This window comes from Mastigoproctus giganteus, chromosome 3 (genome assembly GCF_048544385.1).
Source record: "Mastigoproctus giganteus isolate SK-2022 chromosome 3, ASM4854438v1, whole genome shotgun sequence".
NCBI classification, from domain to species: domain Eukaryota; kingdom Metazoa; phylum Arthropoda; class Arachnida; order Uropygi; family Thelyphonidae; genus Mastigoproctus; species Mastigoproctus giganteus.
This window is the reverse complement of record NC_143577.1, coordinates 36390298-36407565: the sequence shown is the minus strand read 5'-3', so window position 1 is coordinate 36407565 and position 17268 is coordinate 36390298. Positions and strand designations below refer to the sequence as shown.

The following is a 17268-nucleotide window of genomic DNA, read 5'->3' as shown; positions in this document are numbered from 1 at the left end:
TTACTCTCAGTTATTACAAGATTATCTAGCTTACTGCCAGAGTTGAATACTCCTCTGGCATCCCCTCGCTGAATAACTCCTCATGTGTGAATGTCGATGCAAAATATTCATTTAGTGTGTTACCTACCTGAGCAGGATCATCAACAGTTGAACCATCGATATCAAATGGACCAATCTGATTTATCCCCTTCCTTCTAGAGTTTACATAGGTAAAGAACTCTTTGCTGTTTGTCTTTGCATCCTTTGCCAAAGATTTCTCATAATCTGCCTTTGCCTGCCTAACCTCCTTTGTGACTTGGTTACAGACCAGCTTATATCTCTCATAGGCTTCTGTGTCACGTGTTAATTTATATGTATCCCATGCATTTTTCTTCTCTGCCATGTGTCTCATTAGTTCATCTGACATCCATTTAGGCCTAAACCTTGAACAATATTTCTTAGTTGGTATGTAAAGCCTAGTAGCTTCCAAGATAAGTTCTTTGAATGCTTCCCATTTTGAATTTGCTGTTGGTAACATCATCAGTTGGTCCCACTGTATAGAATTTAAATACTGTCTCAGACCATTGTAGTCGCCTTTACGAAAGCAATAACCCTTCCCTTTACCCCTGATGGTAGTTACCTCTTTGAGTAAATCCCACTTCAGAACACTGTGATCACTGCCACCTAGTGGTTCCTTTATCTGCAGATTCTTAATGCATGAAGCATACTACTGATAATCAAATCAAGAGTATTACTCCCTCTAGTTGCCTCCCGAACATGCTGATTTAGAAAACAATCATCCAATAAATCCACAAAACCCTTGCTAGTGTGTGAGTGACCAACCCACAAATTCCAGTCAATATCTGGGAAATTAAAATCCCCATTATAAGACTCTCTGATTTACTGGCCCACTCTATTTCCCTGTACAGTTTCTTATTATACTCATCAGAGTCATTAGGCATATAGCACACTCCTACTCTCAATTTTGATCTCCCAATGCTTATGTCACACCAAACTGACTCGACACTGCACTGTCCAGCGATGTCGACTGGCTTCACTTCCTTGGATTTTATGTATTTCTTAACTAATAGCATAACCCTTCCTATCCTGTCTATCCTTTCTGTAGACATTGTACTCCCCAAATTCCAGTTCTGCATTCCTTATATCTGTGTGACACCACATCTCTGATATCCCAACAATATCCGCCTTTGATGCTTTGAGCAATACCTCAAATTATTTACCAAACTCCTAGCATTGGTGTACATGCAAGTATACATGCACCTGTTCCTATTCTTAGCTACCCTAACACAACCCATGTGTTTACTTGTACCCCAATGATTCCCAGCAGTCTCTGAAATATCCTGCATCTTATTTTCCAGGTTGCGGCTCATTCCAATAGAAGCAGTGCAAGAATCACTTTCACCTCTGCCAGTGGCTACTGTTAATCTATTAGTCCTTGTATCCCCCCAAGCTATCAGTTTTCCGACCCACCTAACACTGCCTCGATAGCATCAGCAAATATTCTTGTACCCTTTCTATTTAAGTGTATCCCATCCCTGTAGAAGCAGTCTCTCCTGTTAACAAGTACAGACCAGGCTGAAAAAAATTCTACCCCTTACGCCTTGCACAATTTTTCCAGGGCCGAATTAAATAGTCTATATAGAGTTTATAGCAAGCTGGAATGCATTAAAACAATTTAATAATCTTTAATATATATATAATTTGAGAAGAATGATACTGGTGCAGTACAATTCAACATTCCAAGTTTCTTTTTTGTTTTTAAGCAACGTCAATAAAAAAAATTTCTCTCTTTAGCAAAGAATGAGTATCTCTTATTTATATATATGACGGTACAAATGAAGGCAAGAATGTCTTAACATTCCACACTATAGTTGTCAGACTGAAAATCTTTTAGGGATAAAGCCTCATGTTGTGAGCAAGTTTACTGACATATAAGTTAGTGCTATTGCATCATTTTAATATGCAGCAACTGACTAAAGTAGGTGCCATCTGGGTGGTGGTATCTGCCGAGAATAAGTAACAATAGTCTTCTCCATTGGTGAAGTGTTATTAACTTGAGGTAGTGCAATATCATGGCAACTCGTGAAGGTATTCACAATATGAGATATACTTAAATGATACCAATTATATACTACTTTAGTAGGTTGCTGCATATTAAAATGATGCAATAGCACTAACTTATATGACACTATAGTTGTTTATTATGCTCATCACAGTCATTTTGCCTATAACAGATTCCATCTCTTGTTTTTTTCCTTAGTGTTTGCATTGCACCAGACTTACTTAAATTATACTGGCATCCTGTGTCTGTTTATTGACTACTGTTTTAGAGACTAAGTGGTTCTCAACTAAATGCATCACTCCTTCATCCTCCTCTTATGTATATCCTTTCTGTATCATTATAATCACCATATTGAAATTCTGCATTCCTACTGTCAGAGTCGCACCTTGTTCTGTTATACTAATAATGTTAGCCTTTGATGACTTAATTAACTTATACTTTAAACTCATCAAAATTTATTTATTATACTCCTAGCATTAGCGTATAAGCAAGTAAATATGCACCTCTTCATATTTTTAGCAATTCTTATGCAGCCATGTAACTGCTAGTCCCATGTTGAACCCCCAGCAGGCATTGTAATGCTCTCTGATGCTGAGTGTATTTGAATTAAGAAATCTTTTTGTTCTAAAGTCTAAATCTAAAGCAATGTGCAAGTAATAACTGGATTTTAATTTTTAATTTTAGGTTTGGAATGCAACATATCCAGCTACAGTGAAATATAGTGCAGATATGAAAGCTTTTAGCTGGAATTATACACAGTTTTCCCAGTTCAATGAATCTGATACTCTATTATTAGTTTCAGGAGTTCATTTTGGTGCTCATACTGCTTCTGGTGAAATCGCAGTATTTAACCTACAAGGCAAGTATTTTGTATTTATTTAGTATGTGCATCTCTATACTGCTTCAGCTGTAACGTCATTCTCTTTCTTCACTTCCTCTTTCCTGCCCTGTGGGCTCATTTGTGAAGGATTTGCAACAAATTTTTGTATCATCTGTTTTTGCCCCTTTTTTATTCCTAATATTGCTTTACTTGGTTTTTGGGCAAAACACGTTTTTATGAAGCACTTTTTTTTATGAAAAATGGACACACCAACCTAGTAATCTAAGTGTGAAGCATATTTATTTCAGTCTTTGAGATTAAATGTATTAATTTATAAAAGTATGTATACCCATTGATGAATTTTATATCAAATCTTTTTATTTACGCTTCTCAAGGAGGGGTGTGAAATTTATGAAATATGTGTGGGGGGATGCATAGTATAAAAGTTTGGGAACCTCTGCTCTATACTGTTGATTAGTTGAATGAAAGTTTACTAAATGGTTATATGAATTATGCTAATACATTTTTTTTTTGACTAAATGGTTATATGAATTATGCTAATACATTTTTTTTTTTTTTTTTTTTATTCCAGGAGGATTTAATCTACAGTGCAGAGTTCTCAATAAGCCTTATGATATCTTTGGAACTTGGTATACTGAAGAATACTTATTATCTGGAAGGCTTCATTTTTTAGGGCATCTGGTATCCTGTTCTGCACTTTGGTTAAATAAAGCATGGCAAGAATCAGAATCAGAAAAAAAACAGATCATTAAACGACTTTTCAAGTTTTATAATAAAAATGCTAGCTCAATCCGTACCATTATGGTGGCAAATTGTTTAACAGCAGAAAATAATGATTATGAAGAGACACTGTCTAAGGAGACTGCAATGGAAAATACACAGTCTTCCAGTCATACAGCAGAACTGATTGTCAAAGGAAATCCTGTTTCCCACAATGCACTTTCTTCCAATCCTTGGCCAGACACAAGGAGCCGCACACTTGAATTGGCATCAGGTTCACTAACTGAAGAAATTAAAGTCGATTACAGTGCAGAGAGTAGAGAAGCATGTACAATGGATAGCCCTATACGCTATAGCCAGGAATACAGAAGAGCTGAAAGTGCTGAAGACGAAGAGAAGGAAGATTCAGATGATAGCTTATCTGATTTTGAAGATCCTCCATTACCATGGGATGAAGATTGGAATGCAATAGGTACAGTTTTATCCCTATATTCTTTTTCTTCAAAATAGTATTATTTTGTTTTTTATCTTTATTTGTAATCTAGAAAAATAAAGGAGCCTATATATCTGTCCATTGCCCTAATATACACTGACTTGAAGCAGTAAATGGGATAGATCATCAGACAACATAAAATCTGAATATAAACTAAATTAGTGTCTTATCCCCTCCTTTTTTTTTTCTGCTGTTGTATTGAGGTAGATGGTTATATCCAAGCTGAAGTCATGGCATGCAGTGATGCATGCTGGGTATTGTTTAGGGCTGTATTTAGTAAATACAGTAGTATACAACGAAGTGCTGCTGATAAAGAGAAAACAGCATCTCAGTGCTTATTTTATTTATTCTTTATTGTCACTCATTTGGAGAAGCCTGGGCTGGTTCAAATCCCATCATAAACTGGAGGCCCCGGGTGCCAAGCGATTGTGACTGAGCGATTTCTCTGTGCTTTCACTGCGATTCTCAAAAGGTGAATTCTAGTTCTCTTTTACGTTCTTCTCCTTAATAAATCCTTTTATTTAATAGCAGCTCTTTTTTCAAAAGTACTGATCGAGAGCAAGAAAGGAAAGTAACCTTTCTTTTTTCATATTTAATAGACTAATCACTACTAACTTCGCGGCGCCTCCGTAGCCAGGTGGGAAGGAGCAGCAGTGCGTAGCACACGCTTCTTGATTAGACCGGGGTTCGAGCCCGTCACCACCAAATACGGAGGATGCGGAAAGGTCAGTCAGGGAATGACCACCGCATATCCCGGAGCAATATGGCCTTAGTTGCTAATGCTCCTAAAAAAAACCAAATAATAACAATAACTAACTTCGCTTGGTCACACCAGGCACTGCTCCTGCCTCCCCGTGGCGGGGCCAGTAACCTTGGCAGAAAAGTTCATCTGCCAGGGGCTAAGAGGAGCCAACATGGAAAAAAATGTTTCCAACTATAGAGTCGACAAGCTGTCGGCCAGATACAGAACATAAACATGATTCGTCACAAGCAAAGAGGTTGAAAACAAATCCCTTGGTGACAGACTTACCAGCATTTTTAGTAATGCACTCACTATCAGAACAGCCTCTCAGTAAGCTATCCCCTTTTCTAATCCAAAAACATCTGGAAAGTATTGCAGGGTCTCCCAAGATGGTTAAGAGACTGCAATCAGGGGACTTACTTGTTGAAACTCTAAACCACAGGCATTCTGAAAAACTACTAAAAATGACAAATTTTGCTGGTATTCCAATTAACGTAACTCCACATGCAACCCTAAATACATCAAAGGGTGTAATATCTAGTTGGGACCTGATGAATGTGACGGAGGAAGAAATTAAAGAAGAACTTAAGGAACAAAATGTAATCACTGTAAAAAGAATTATGGTCAAAAGAGACAATATACTGATACCTACCAGAAATATAATTCTCACCTTTAGCAGTCCAAATCTGCCCTCATCAGTAAAAGCAGGATATCTTCTTTGCCGCACTCGTCCTTTCATACCTAATCCGTTGAGATATTATAAATGCCAAAAGTATGGCCACTCTCAAACGACATGCAGAAGCAACCCAGTTTGTCCCAACTGTGGATCCTCTGATCACATTCAGAGTGATTGTTCAGTGAAAGAAATGATCTGTCCCAACTGCAAAGGCAACCATCCGGCCTACTCTAAGACGTGAGAGATGGAAAACAGAGAAAAAAATTGTGCAATATAAAGTTAAAAATAAAGTTAGTTATCAGGAAGCAAGAAAATTAGTTGCACCCAGTATACATAACCGTACCTATGCCAGTATCGCAAAAAAAATCAGACAATAGCCACGCAAACTGATGTTACCATTCCACATAACATATCAATCTCCGACTGGGCTCGAGCTGTCCTCTCTCAGCAAGAGTCCAATACCCTGAAGCACTCAGACCAAGCCAGTAATACGCCTCTTAAGATTCCAGCAAAATCTCCTCCTCCACCAGTGATTGCTACTACTTCAAATAATCCTAATTCATCTACAAAAAAGATTATTCAGGACACATCGATGCATTCTGAGTATTCATCTAAACAGGAAGATCCGGTTCTGGAAATATTTTTAGAAGAAGAAGATATGGACACAGGTTGCCCTACATTTCCAAAAAGAGACAAACCAAAGCCAGAACGCCATAAGACAGCCACGTCAGGTACAGCTTCTTCTAAATTCAAGTAATGCCTAACATCTTGCAATGGAATTGCAGAGGCTTCCATGGCAACATTGACGACATTCATTACTTAATTAACCGCTACTCTCCAGTTGGTTTCTGCCTGCAAGAAACCTATTTAACTCCTCAAATTTCCATTTCCATAAAAAATTACTCAGTCTATCGACTAGATCGGAATACATCCAATTCTGCTCGCGGTGGTGTAGCTATCTTAATTAACACAAGGATTCCAGCTAGGCAAATCATTCTCCAAACCCAAATCGAAGCTGTCGCTGTGCGTCTGATTACTCAGACTGCTTTAACTCTAGTCTCAGTTTATCTCCCACCAAATCATACTTACTCTTATAATGATCTTAAAGAACTTTTATTACAGCTACCCTCCCCTATCTGCCTGCTAGGGGATTTCAATGGCCACCACCCTTTATGGGGATCATCTAAATTAGACAGATGCGGCCGACTGATCGAAACTTTACTGGATAAAGAAAACCTCACTCTTCTTAACAGTGGTTCGCACACCCATATACAGTTACCTAATGGACAGACTTCTGCCATCGACCTATTGATTTGCTCCCCAATACTGTTTTCAGTCATGCAATGGTCCGCTCTGGATAATCCCATGGGCAGCGATCATTTTCCAATTGTTTGTAATCTGATGACTACACAACCACCATTAGATGAACCCTGCAGGAAATGGAAATTCTCTAAAGCTAATTGGGACAAATTTCAGTCAGCAATCAAACTGGACAAAAAAATTATACAACTACATTCCATAGATGAAGTTACCGATTATATCACTTCCTGCCTTTTATTTGCAGCTAGAAGCTCAATTCCAATATCAAGTTCCAAGACTCGACGCCATTTCAACTGTTGGTGGAATGAGGAATGCACAAAAGCGAAGAAAGAACAAAATAAAGCATGGAATTTATTTCGTCGAACTCCAACTACAGTTAATCTTATTCAATACAAGAAACTAAAGGCAAAAGCTCGTCTCATTCAAAGACAAGCCAAGAAAGATTCTTGGACTCGGTTTGCATCGACTGTCAATAGAAACACGAACCCACAATTAATATGGAAGAAAATTAGGCAGCTTTCCGGGAAGTTTCCAACTGTTCCTTCCCCAATTCTCTCCTGCAATGGTCTAGACGTCTCTGCTCCTCTGGATATAGCAAATGCCTTAGGCAGAACTTTTGCTCACGTCTCAGCTGCTTCCACCTACACTCCGGAATTTCAGAAAACTAAGACCACCATAGAACAGAGACACATCAACTTTCGAACTTCACTGCTACTTCCATATAACCAACCGCTCCAATACTGTGAACTTATGCAAGCCATCAAAACAACACGCAACAGTGCCGCTGGGCCAGATGGGATATATTATGTTATGTTACAGCACCTTGATGAGAAAAACTTACACATGCTGCTAGCCTTCTTTAACCGAATCTTCTTGGGAAATGTTTATCCCAACTCTTGGTACCATGCTACAGTTCTGGCCTTTTTGAAACCTGGAAAAGACCCCACCAATCCTAATAGTTACAGACCAATTTCTCTGTCCAGTTGCCTAGGTAAAATTCTTGAAAAAATGATCCACAGTCGACTCACTTGGATCATTGAAAGCGAACATCTACTAAGTAATAGTCAGCATGGCTTCCGCCAAAACAGGTCCTCCTTTGATCTGATGATCAAGACTGAATCCAAAATTCGCAATGCCTTTGTTAAAAACGAACACCTAGTTATGGTCTCCATAGATATACAGAAGGCATTCGATACCACCTGGCATTATGGAATTCTCCATGACCTCCATAATCATGGGCTCTGTGGCAACCTGCCTATATTCATTAGGAACTTCCTCAAGAGCAGATCTTTCCAGGTGCGATATCAAAATTCCCTTTCTACTACATTCTTGCAAGAAGGAGTGCCCCAAGGGTCAGTTTTGAGTGCAACCCTGTTTGCCCTCAGAATTGATTCTATCACAAAAGAACTCCTAAATACTGTAGAGGCGTACCTTTATGCTGACGATCTCTCTCTTTCTTGCCATTCACAGAATATGAGATCTATTGAAAGGCAATTGCAGATGTCTCTCAATAAAGTACAAAAGTGGGCTGAGCGCAATGGATATCGTCTTTCCCAACAGAAAACAGTTGCAATCCACTTTTGCAATCAACGCAAACTGCATACGGATCCTGAACTTCGGAATCAAATACCACCATTCCGATTGCCAGCAATATCAGATTCTTGGGACTAATCCTGGACAATAAGCTGAACTTCTTTGAGCATGTTAAATTATTACGTACTACCTGTCTCAAAAAGATCAACATGCTAAGAACTTTATCTGCCCATTCTTGGGGAGCAGACCGTACAACTTTGCTGCTCTTATATAGAGCATTGATCAGATCCCGTTTAGATTATGGTGCTCCAGTTTATGATTCTGCCTGAAGGAGTCTACTACGCTGGCTGGATCCTATTCAACATAGTGCACTGCGGATTGCAATTGGTGCGTATAGGACTTCTCCAACTCATAGTCTATACATTGAAGCTCATGAGCCCCCTCTGCATCTCCGCAGAAAAATGCTGTTACTTAAATATGCAGCCAAAATACAGACTTGCTCTTTGCACCCTATTCAGCCATACCTTTTTAATCAACCATTAGTTAATCTCTATAGAAATAAACCAAGTAAAATCCGACCAACTGGCCTACGGCTCCTTGAAATATCACAGAACTGGAATGTTCCTCTCCACAATAGGCAACAGATAAAGAATTACTCTCATCCACTGTGGACCCCCTTTCCTCAACTGACCTGTGATACTTATTTTCTACAATGGGGAAAGAATCGCCTACCGACACTGAATGTGCAACAACTCCATGCTAGCCATCTTCAAAGCTGTGCTGACTTCTTGCCGGTATATACGGATGGTTCTAAATCTCTTTCAACTGTTGGAGCAGCAGCAGTGTTTCCCTCGGCTATCATATCAGCTTCTCTTCCACCCGAGTATAGCAACTTTTCAGCAGAACTGTATGCAATACAATTAGCTCTAGAAAATTTGACTCTACACCCATCTGCAAAATATATAGTTTACACTGACTCTCTCAGCTCAATTAGAGCAATGCAGAATCCCTCTCAAAAGAATCATTTTAATGAAAATCAGGAGTTTGCTATTGCAAATTGATCACAGTCAACAACTAGTGTTTTGCTGGATTCCGGCACATTCAGGCATAAAAGGAAATGAACTAGCTGATATATCTGCTAAAAATCCATCAACCTTAGACTTAACATCTGTCTTCATTCCAGCATCTGATTATAATATCATAATTCAAACAGCTTACCATGCACAGTGGACAGAGCTATGGCATAAAGAAATAAATAACAAACTTTTTCAATTGAAACAGGACCCAAAATTGTGGCACTCATGCACTCAACCTGTTCGGCGAGAAGAAGTGGTACTCGCACGGATAAGAATAGGGCATACCCATCTGACTCACCTCCATTTACTCACCGGCAATGATCCTCCTCAGTGTTCACACTGCTCTGAACATCTAACAGTCAAACATATTTTGATTGACTGTCCACACTATCAACCTCATCGTACTTCAACACTTCAAAATCTGGCTAATTTTCAAGAACCGTTGACACTACATCATATCATAGGAGAGGAGGCAAATATTAAGGAACTTTTTTTTGCTTTCTGAAACAAATTAGAGTGTATAATCTTTTATGAATAGCTTTCAGAACTGGAATGAATTTGAATTGCTACGTTCTTAATTATTTTCTGATATAACTACGAATAGGCGCACTATAGCCATAGCAGCTAATGCGCCAATAAACAACCATACCACATACCACATAAACTGGAAAATTTCTTAAAGTCCTCTTCAATCAGAATGATATCTGGCCGACCTTGGGTAGTATTTGCATTGGAACTGAGAGTAGTTCAAAGCCATGTGATCACAGAATACAGTTAATTATAGTATTCTTGTCAAATGGCTAGTTGTAAACTATTCTAATATATATATATTCATGTCAGAATATAAAAACCATGTTATGATGCCAAGTTGTTTAGCTTTTTTTTTTTATATGTGATTAAATTAGTTGCTGTAACAACAATAAAAATACAAAAAAAAAACATTCGTGTATACAGTTTTAATCACTAAGAAATAAATATGGTTTTTATTATGTAAATATGTGTATTTTTAGATTTTATCTTATCTGGTGATTTTAATATATTTACCATATATAGTCAATATATATCCAAAACATGACTGACTTGACCAAACTTTGTATAATTTTATATCTATCAGTGCCACACAGGCATAATTAACATTAGGCACAAAAGCAAGCAGCCAGCTCACTGGATTTTTGATGGAGAATCTACCTCTTTTACTCGTTTTGAACCTTCTCCATCTTGCTATTCATAATATACTTGGTGACAGAGTTACTCCACCTCTTTGCAAAAACCAGTTTTTGTTCATCTTAACTTTACACTAAAAATATAATAATAATAAAATTACATTGAAATTGTTTTTTTTTTTTTTTTTTTATTTTAGTCTTTTTGAAGAAACTGTTTTTCTCCCTTTTTTGTTTAATTTTACAAATTGCTGCTTATTTTCATAAATGAATTGGCCATCAACTGCATTGTAATAGTCCATGTTACAAAATGGAAACATGCAATAATTTCACAGTACTTATGTAGTGCGAAGCTAATTAACAATTCCTTTCAGTAAGATGCCAGAGAAATATGACATAATTTCAAGACACACAAGATTTTTTTTCATGCATTGTAAAATCTTAAAGGTTTATGTTTACTGTTAGATGTGATTTTTCATTTTCAAGTTGCTGGAAATGTGATTTAATCAGACATTTTCAAACAAATAAGTATAAGGGCAGTGTGCAGTGAATAGAAATAAATGGAAAAATAGATGCTTAATTTCAGTGGTGATGTCATATATGCCAAATGTTTATTTGCATGTCATTGAACTTTAAGATGATGTTACTTTGAGATGTTCTTATCATGCAGGTGCATTTTTCAAAAATAGGTTTCCTATAGAGAAATAGCAAAAAAATTTGGTTCTGGAAGAAATAACAAAAACAACAGGCATTGTTGGTGAAACTGCATAGATAAGGAAAGAAGTGGTAGTATGGTTCTGAAAAATGGACCATTTTTGATTGCTACAGATAGCAGTAATTAAAGTGATTCCAAGCTATATTTCATTGTGATGACCTTTTATAATAAAAATAAAATAAATAATAATAATCTACAAATCAAAAGCAGCTTGTTCTCTGTGCCTGTATTGGAAGGTGACTCTACAGGACTTCATTAACATCTTCTTTTGAACAACCTGAAAGCATGCAGGATTACTTCAGAAAACTGTCTGGCACTTAGTATTTATAATGTGCCTGTTATGTGTCCTAAAAACTGGAGTAGGCAATGGTATTAAAAGAAGAGATTGATCACTTGGTGGTAATAGGCTGTCCATGTCATCTTATTAATTTATGTGCTGAAATGGGAACTGTGTGCATTCCTCTGAAAGTGGATGAATACTTGCTGAAAATTTCTTACTGTCTAAAGAGAAGATAAATTTAAACAACTTTAACTAATGCATACCAACAAAATAAAAACGATTTTGAAGCATGTGCGTACAAGTTAGTCATCTGCGGTTAAGTGTGTAACTAGGCTGGTGGAACAGCTCCAACCTTTGACAAATCTGTTTAAGAAATGGTGTTGAAAGCAATATGAGTACTTTTCAGATTTACCAAATTGTAAAGTACAAGTGATCACTAGTGGGTGGTGGCGCCTCCGTAGCCAGGTGGGCAGGAGCAGCAGTGCGTAGCGCACGCTTCTTGATTAGACCAGGGTTCGAGCCTGTGACCACCAAATACGGAGGATGTGGAAAGGTCAGGGAATGACCACCGCATATCCCTGGAGCAATATGGCCTTAGTTGCTAATGCTCCTAAAAACCAAACAACAACAACTAGTGGGTGGCACTGATGTATGTTCATATCACTTTCATGATCCAAAAGCTTTGAGTGATAAATTGATGAAATCAAGAAATAGAACTTCTGAATTACAAACTTCTGGTAAAGCAATCCTAAACATGCCAAACAAGCTGATAATTCTAGGCATGTCCTCACTTGTGCATAAAGTCTGTTTATTTGTTTCTCTCTTCTGGCTTGAATAAGGCAATTTGCTTGTTTCTTTTTAAATGTTATACCAACGTTTGAAAATCTGAACATAGCTCTTCAATCAAACATAATAAATATCTGTACTGATGTCATTACTCATATGTTGAAAAATGCTATGTACAAATTTATTTTACCAGCAGTTTACAAATCTTCCATTCCATTTTGGAAATTGATTACCATAGCAGACTGTCATATGAATGATTCTGACTTGGTCATAGGCATTTCTACTGCCAAGGTTGTGGATGGAGAGTCTAAAACAAGTGGAGAAGATTTTCTTCTTTTGCTTATAAGCAAGTACTTTATGACTGCATGCGACTACATGGCACACAAGTTCCCATTGAAAAATTATGGCCTTATAAATGCTCAGGTAGCAAAAATTTCATCAATTGACAGTGCACCAATTTCAAATTTGAAATTTTTTTTGGAGAAGTTTCCAGTACTTCCTGCTATGATTAATGATAAAGAATTTAATGAAGCAACAGATGTTTTGTGGCATTAGTTCTGTCAGTTTCAGTGTGAGTACCTCCCATGTGCTATTATAAAAAAAAGAAAGAATTGATACACAGTAGTCCTTGGCTGGTTAATTGGCAAGTACACAGGGAGCTTGAAATATAACAAGTTATTCCAAGTGATTCATGGCATTTTAAAAACTCCTGATAGCTGGGATGATTGTGAGAGCATATTCAGCCAGGTTATAAAAACAAAACTTAGTCAGATCTCATTCTGGTGAAGTTTTGGAAACGTTCCTGACACCTGTCTAGACAGTAGGGCCATTGTTATGAACATAACTTTGACTCAGTATTTCCAAAAAGAGAAAAGTCTGCAACAATATCTTTCTTGAAGTAATCAAAACCAGTTGATCTTTAATATAATACCAGACATAAAAATGTTAAGTAAGCTAATGTTTAAAAGCATGCTGTACAGCTTAAATAATTTTGCGGTTGTATTTTAATATAAAATATTTGTTTCGGAAATACTCCTGACAGCTGTCTAGACAGCAGAGCCATTCTTATGAACAAAACTTTGACCCAATATTTCTGAAGAAGGAAAAGTCTGCAAAAGTATCTTTCTTGAAGTAATCAATCAGTTGATGTTTAATCGAATACCCAGACAAAAATCTACAGACAGAAAAATGTTAAGTAAGCATTAGCATTAGTAGAGGCCTATGATGCAAAAAGCAAGCTTATGCAGCATCAGCCAAAAAAAAAAAAAAAAAACGCCCCCATTTCACCCCTCCATTCGTTCCAAATACCTGTTCAGCAGCTGAGCCTTAACTTTATTTAGGCTATCAACTTCCACAACAAAAGATGGAAGTCTGTTCCACCGATCAATTACCTGATGGCTAAAGACAAACTTCCACACATCTATACTACAACTGTCTTTCCTCAATTTGAATTTATGCCCTCTCAGGTGATTATTCTGAGCAAGAAGAAGAATCCCATCAGCATTGAGCATGCTCAAACCATTCAAAGATTTATACACCTCAATCAGATCACCTCATGGGTGCCCAGTCTCCAGACACTGTAATTTGCAAAACTTAAGCCTTTCTTCGTAAGAGCAACCCTTTGTTCCATTCACTAATCTTGTTGTTCTTCTCTGTACTCATTCCAACAGCTCCATTTCCATCTTAAAATGAGGCCTCCAGACCTGTATATATACAGTACTCAAGGTGTGGTCTGAGAACTGCCTTATACAAGAGGATAATCACCTCCTTATCCCTACTACAAAAATTCCTGTATATCATTGACAAGACACCATGAGCTACTCTTGCAGACAATCTGCACTGCTCAGAAAACTTCATATCTGCCTGCACAATTACCCCCAGGTCCTTTTCATTCTCTACCACTGTCAGTGTAGTACCACAGAGTTGATATGTTACTCTGGGGTTACTGCTTCCCATATGTAGTACTTTACATTTGTCAATGCTAAACTTCATTTGCCACCTCTCAGCCCATCTGCTCAACTTTTTTAGATCCTGTTAAAGCAGCGTACTGTCATTTGTGTCCTTTATAACTCTGCTAACCTTCGTATCATCTGCAACCTTGGACAAAAAGCCTGATGTACCATCATCAGTATCATTTATAAATACAGAAAACAACAGTGGACCCAACACTGAACCCTAAGGGACTCCACTAATAACATTAGTCCACGAAGAGCAGTGTCCATTGATTACCACTCTGTCTTCTCCCACTGAACTATCCCTTTATCCTTAGCAGCAATTTTCCTCCAGTGTGCCGCACTGCTCCAATTTGTGCAGCAGTATCAGAAGCCTTTCTAAGATCCAAATACAGGCATACCTCGAATAACGAATAGGATGCGTTCCACGAAATTACTTCGTTAAGCGAAACTTCGTTTTCAGAGGTAAAAATACTATGGCCAGAATAGGGATACGTTCCTACGTAAAGAAAATGAAAAGCTTTTTTTTTCGAACAAAGAAAAGTTTTATTAAATAAACAGTCAACTTACATACAAAGTGAAATCACATTTTAAAATATGAGTCTAAAGTTGATTGCTTATGCTTTTTTTCTCTTTCATTTAACAATTGCCTATACGGAGTTATTGCATTTAACACTGATCGCTTAACAATAAAACTTCTTCCTAAATCAGGATCCTATTCACTAAAAAATTTTAAAACGTTTTCAATGTCATTTAAGCACCTTTTTAAATCTTTGGTTGTTAACACTTTTTCGGCAGGAACTTCTTTAACTTCGCATTCATTATCTTTGTCTTCGTTGCTAACAAGGTTTTCTAAATCTTCTACTGAAAAACCATCATCATCTGCATTCAATAAATTTCTAACATCCTCTTCATCGGCATTTTCGAAACCTATTGATTGAATCAACTGGATAACTTCATTTCTAATTTCTTGGATGTTATTTTCTTCTTCTAGTACAACTTCTGGCCATATTTTGCGCCAAACTCCATTTAAGCATTTCTTAGTGACTTCTTTCCAAGAACTATCAATGTTTTCAATTGCGTTTTTAATGGTGTAATTTTTCCAAAAAGTTTTAACTGTCATTTCCTCTTTATCCTCTATTTCAGTTAAATTGCTTAATGTTCGACGCAGATAATAAGCTTTAAATGATGCTATTACTCCCTGATCCAATGGTTGAATCAGGGAAGTTGTGTTTGCTGGAAGAAACACAACTTTGACAGGAATGCATGTGTCCAACGTATTAAGATCAGTAGGATGTCCCGGAGCATTGTCTAACAACAAAAGAGCTTTTTCTTCAAAGTTGTTTTTTTGACAATACCGTTTTACTTCAGGACAAAAGTGGTTAACAAACCAATCAGTAAATAACTCCTTGGTAACCCACGCTTTTCTATTTGTTTTCGTATTACAGGTAAATTCATTTTTATGTTACCTTTTAACGCTCTCGGATTTTCTGAATGGTAAACTAATAACAATTTTAATTTATAATCGCCAGAGGCATTTGATCCAAAGAGTAACGTTAAACGGTCTTTGGCTGCTTTGAACCCAGCAGCTGATTTTTCTTCAATAGAAATGAAGCTTTTTGTTGGTAGCCGTTTCCAGAACAAACCGCTTTCGTCAACACTAACCACCAAATTTGTTGGAAAATTTTCACGTTCAATTATTTCCTTTAGTTTTTCTGGAAACTTATTTGCAGCTTCTCCTGTTAATTTTACACTATGAATTCTGGCCCGTTTTTTAAATTTTTCGAACCAACCACGAGAAGCCCCAAAGGTTTCCGTAATTTCTTCAGTTTGTTTAGATTTCAGGTGATTAAACTGGAATATTTTTTTTATGTTAAATAGGGCTTGAAATTGCGGACTTCGTTATATCGAAGCTTCGTTATCAGAGGTAACGTTAACCGAGGTATTCCTGTATATGATATGAAAGTTATTCTCTGCATCCAGTTCCTTTGTGACAACATCATAGTATCCAATCAAATTGGTCAGACAAGATTTCCCTTTAACAAAACCATGCTGTAGCTGAGCTATAACTGAAGTCTTGTCTAGATGATATTGCAGTGCTTCTTTAACCAGTGCCTCCATTAATTTTCCTGGAACAGAAGTTAAACTAACAGGTCTTTAATTATTTGTGTCGCCCTTTGATCCTCCTTTTTGAATTGGGGTCACATTTCCACATCTTGAGTCCAAGGAAGCTCTCATAATTATGGCTAAGGGTTTGCTTACTTCCTTTGCTGCCTCTTTTAATATAACTGGATAGATCCCATCCACCCCGGGTGCCTTTTTTATGTTTAACTTCAACAATTTCTCCTCCACGTTCCTCTCAGTTATTACAAAATCATCTAGCTCAATGACAGAGTTTAATTCACCTTTGGCATTCCCCTCCCTGAATAACTCTTCATGTGTGACTGTAGATACAAAATATTCATTTAGTTTGTTAGCCACCTGAGCAGGATCATCAACAGTTGACCCATCAATATCCAGTGGACCAATCTGATTCATCCCTTTCCTTCTAGAATTTACATAGGTAAAGAACTCTTTGCTGTTTTTCTTTACATCCTTTGCCAAAGATTTCTCATAATCTGCCTTTGTCTGCTTAATCTCCTTTGTGGCTTGATTACAGACCAGCTTATATCTATTGTAGGCTTCCATGTCACCCATTAATTTATATGTATCCATGCATTTTTCTTCTCTGCCACATGTCTCATTAGTTCATCTGACAGGCGCCTCTGTAGCCAGGTGGGCAGGAGCAGCAGTGCGTAGCACACGCTTCTTGATTAGACCGGGGTTCGAGCCCGTGACTACCAAATACGGAGGATGCGGAAAGGTCAGGGAATGACCACCGCATATCCCCGGAGCAATATGGCCTTAGTTGC

General features: G+C 37.4%; 1 protein-coding gene across 2 annotated transcripts in view; it reads left to right on the top strand.

Annotated features, from left to right (window-relative positions):
* Fbw5 (F-box and WD repeat domain containing 5) overlaps positions 1–17268 on the top strand; it is a 107699-nt gene that overhangs the window by 36214 nt on the left and 54217 nt on the right. For both annotated transcript variants that reach the window (XM_090370488.1, XM_090370489.1), the window contains exons 3-4: positions 2747–2921; positions 3475–4095. In XM_090370488.1, the coding sequence (XP_090226614.1) occupies positions 2747–2921; positions 3475–4095 (796 nt within the window). The remainder of the gene's footprint in view (positions 1–2746; positions 2922–3474; positions 4096–17268) is intronic.